The sequence below is a fragment of the Octopus bimaculoides genome, chromosome 8 (assembly GCF_001194135.2).
Source record: "Octopus bimaculoides isolate UCB-OBI-ISO-001 chromosome 8, ASM119413v2, whole genome shotgun sequence".
Lineage (NCBI taxonomy): Eukaryota > Metazoa > Mollusca > Cephalopoda > Octopoda > Octopodidae > Octopus > Octopus bimaculoides.
In genome coordinates this window covers 71,357,759-71,361,214 of record NC_068988.1, presented here as the reverse complement: position 1 = coordinate 71,361,214, position 3,456 = coordinate 71,357,759, and the positions used below count along the sequence as shown (strand labels likewise).

At 34.5% G+C, this 3,456-nt stretch overlaps 1 protein-coding gene across 1 annotated transcript in view; it reads left to right on the top strand.

The window, feature by feature from the left end:
* Window positions 1-3,456, top strand: part of LOC106867588 (calcitonin gene-related peptide type 1 receptor-like) — a 191,784-nt gene that overhangs the window by 65,635 nt on the left and 122,693 nt on the right. The window contains exon 3 of the mRNA XM_052969857.1: window positions 2,051-2,160. Coding sequence (XP_052825817.1) covers window positions 2,051-2,160 — 110 coding nt within the window. The remainder of the gene's footprint in view (window positions 1-2,050; window positions 2,161-3,456) is intronic.

The following is a 3,456-nucleotide window of genomic DNA, read 5'->3' as shown; positions in this document are numbered from 1 at the left end:
ATAAACACACGCACTCACACACGTATGTATACACACACACACACATACACACACACACACACACACATACACACACACACACACACACACACACACACACACACATATATATATATATAACCATTTATTGTTCCATCTCTATTGCTGCGAGTTATAAGATCTATTTGTTACAGAGGATCAAACACCCAAATTCGATTCCATAATACCTCGATGCAGAAAATTATCATTGTCTAAATTTCACACATATTTAATAGAAGAAAATGTGTAATTTATTTTTATATAGTAGCAAAGACATACTATGACCGTCACTGCGTCTAATACAACTTTCACGATTGCAACAGTACACGCATTTTATTGAGTTTCCAACAAATTATAAAATGGGTAGAATAGAGTCGATTCTTAAAACTCATGTGGATAGAAATCTGGAGAAGGTTCAGCTTCTATACGTTTTAAATGCCCACGATATGAGGTTTGTTTTGAAGGTGCTCCTGTAATTCTGTCTGAATTTAAAAGAATTAAAAAAAAAAAACAGTTAGAAGGCAAGTTTGTATATGTTTCAGCCTCTTCGGTAATTATGGTTTCATACTTTGAGAAGGCGTATAGCTGACTGAATTAATCCACCCGTTTATCTTATCAATTCCATAAAGAGATGCGGGTTAAATCGGTATTACGTAATTGAATTTAAACGTATGACAACAAGTCTAGATAAATCTTTTATTCTCTTGACTTGTTACAAGAAGGCTTTTAGCTGATTGAACTTATCCTCCAATTTTTATCAATATTGCAAAGAGATGTATGCTAAAGTTGATTATACGTAATTGAATTCGGAACGTATAACTATAAGAATAAATTGTTTTATTCTTCGAAAGATGTTACACGATGGTCACTTCATTCTTTTATAGCAAACTTGTTACTTATATATAAATTTTCAAAAAGAGTGTCTCTATGCGGTTGCATTATCTTGTAGAAGTAGCAGCCAAATCCTCTCCGCTCACGCCCTTGGAGTGAAAGTGTACATTAGATAACGTAATCTGTAATAAATTATGTGACATTTATACAAGAATTCCTGTCAACATAAGTCTGTTCCACCTCGGCTGATCTAGAACTACATAGAAGAATAACAGCAACATAGTATCCGAGCTAAGGATGGTGCCTGTATACATGCGGATGAACCTCTAAACAAGCAACCACATCGCCCTGAAGCTACACCCTAACGTCTTAAAATTGAAGTACACATTGAATACTGAACCTGAAAAATATTTTCCACAGCTGGAACATCTTTTTCTCATTGGTCAGGCTTATCTGCATTAACCAATATCAATAACAACAACATCATTTGTTTTAATGAAGACACAACTAAGTTCACAATTTTCGATAATGCCCCAGTTTTCATAAACCAGTCTATACTGTAAGTTTGGAGTAGTATGTACGTGCAAAACTAGAGTCTGTTGCAGGAGTCTGTTTGTAGCTTAATGACTTTCACATGTATCTCAGCTACGTAGAAGTAAGATATATACATATTTATAGGTTTATTTCTGATGCACGATCTCTAATTCAAAAAAATATTGTTCTATTTGACTAGGTACAAACGCCCTAAACGTTTAGTTGAAAAGAAATGAGGGGCTGTGACATGTCTTGTGAAGGATAATGAATGAAACTGATAGTCTAAACTGTATGGCAAACAAAGTCCACCAGGAGATTCTTTCACTCTGCAGTACACATGTAACAGGTATAAGTGTTTCTAAAATGGACACTATATCGCACAAAATTCGCCAGATTACTTCAGTGGTTGCTCTTAGTAATAATGTTCCTTAAGAGGAATTGTTAAGTTCTTTGAAATTTTCTGTGTTGCGTCATATTTCTGGACCATGGGATGAAATCAATCCACATTTTCCAGTAGAGTGCACTAGTGAGTAGAAGATTCAAATATGAAGTGGTTCAAATTCGTTTGAAAATCACTGCTTTATAATCAGTTGAGTACACTCGTTGGTGAAGCTGATTAGGTAATCCTTACTATAAATACTAGTTAAATGTTCTTTACTATTTACAGACAATCTTCTGGTGACCAAAGACTGCAGTGTGAATGGAACATGGACGTTACATCCGATCACTAAAAGACACTGGACTGACTACACAGTATGTTTTCTAAACAAGCTAGAGGTAAGTAGAACACGTTTACTCCATTTGGGAAAGAAAATATTTCAAAATATCGTTTGAACAATCTGAAAGAAATAAAACAAAATGACAAGAACTGTGAGAGAGTGGTCAAGACACAAACATACTGTCAAATAGATACAGAGGGAAAATGAAGAGGATTGAGAGATATGTAATGGGATTGAAAGGAAGGGTGAAAGATAGAGAGGAACTGTGAAGATGAATTGAAGAGAGGAAGAGAGAGAGAGAGAGTGTGTGTGTGTGCGTGTGTGTGCGTGTGTAGTGGGAGTAAAGAACAACGAGTTATCTGTAATGACAGTGAAAGAGATGACAGATAAAATATATATTACAAATTTAGGTATGGCAATTGCATGATGTATTGGACAGCCACCACATCTTCGCTCTAGCTGCTTTGTTTTTTCTCTGAGCAGGATACGTAATTAATCTATGAGCGATATAGATACAAGATCTATCGCATGTTACCCAAGATAGACTAGATTTATGGCTTAGCCACTTAAAGTAACAGAATTCCGAACTAAGCACTGGTTCTATGTGCTCCTGTTGTTCCTACAGACATTTATCATTTTATCATTCTAAATCGCATTTTCGAGATGTGTTGGCATTTCTTTAAAGTTGAAAGCCATTTTCAAATGTTGTAAGCAAATAATGTGCACAGAAATCGTACAAAAATAAAAGGATTACTTGTTACCAGGAAAACAATTGATGTATTCAGTTCAGAGGTACAATTAGTGAACCAAAAATAATTTTTGTTTTAAAGCACAGTGCCTAAGAAAGATAATCGATAAATATGTTTGTTTTATTAAGTACAGGATCAATGGGTTTCTGTGATATTCGTGAAGAAGTTTTTTTTTTTTTTTTTTTTTTAGAAAACATCAGTGACGAATGCGACATCTAAAAATGTTAATGATTCTTTAGCCTTATTAACCAGTATTTAATTGGGATGCTGGTCTAATACACGTAAATGGTCGGGTAACACTTCAATAGAATACGAGAGACTACAGAATATAGAATAGACTGCAACCTTAGAAAAATAACAGTTTCTTTAAACTAACGTGACATGACCAGGGAGTCATTTCAATTTTGTGTATGTGAAATCGAGTTGGTATTTCTGTCTTATCTAGCTTACTGAATTTACTTATTTCACTTATGGAAGTAAATTATATCAGCGATCCGTTTTAGTTCATTTTTCAAAAACACTGCAAAACACTGGCTTCAGTATTACTAGTAACAAAAGATCTATGTTCCATTAGAAAGGAAATGGGAAGCTGTGACACTTATCTA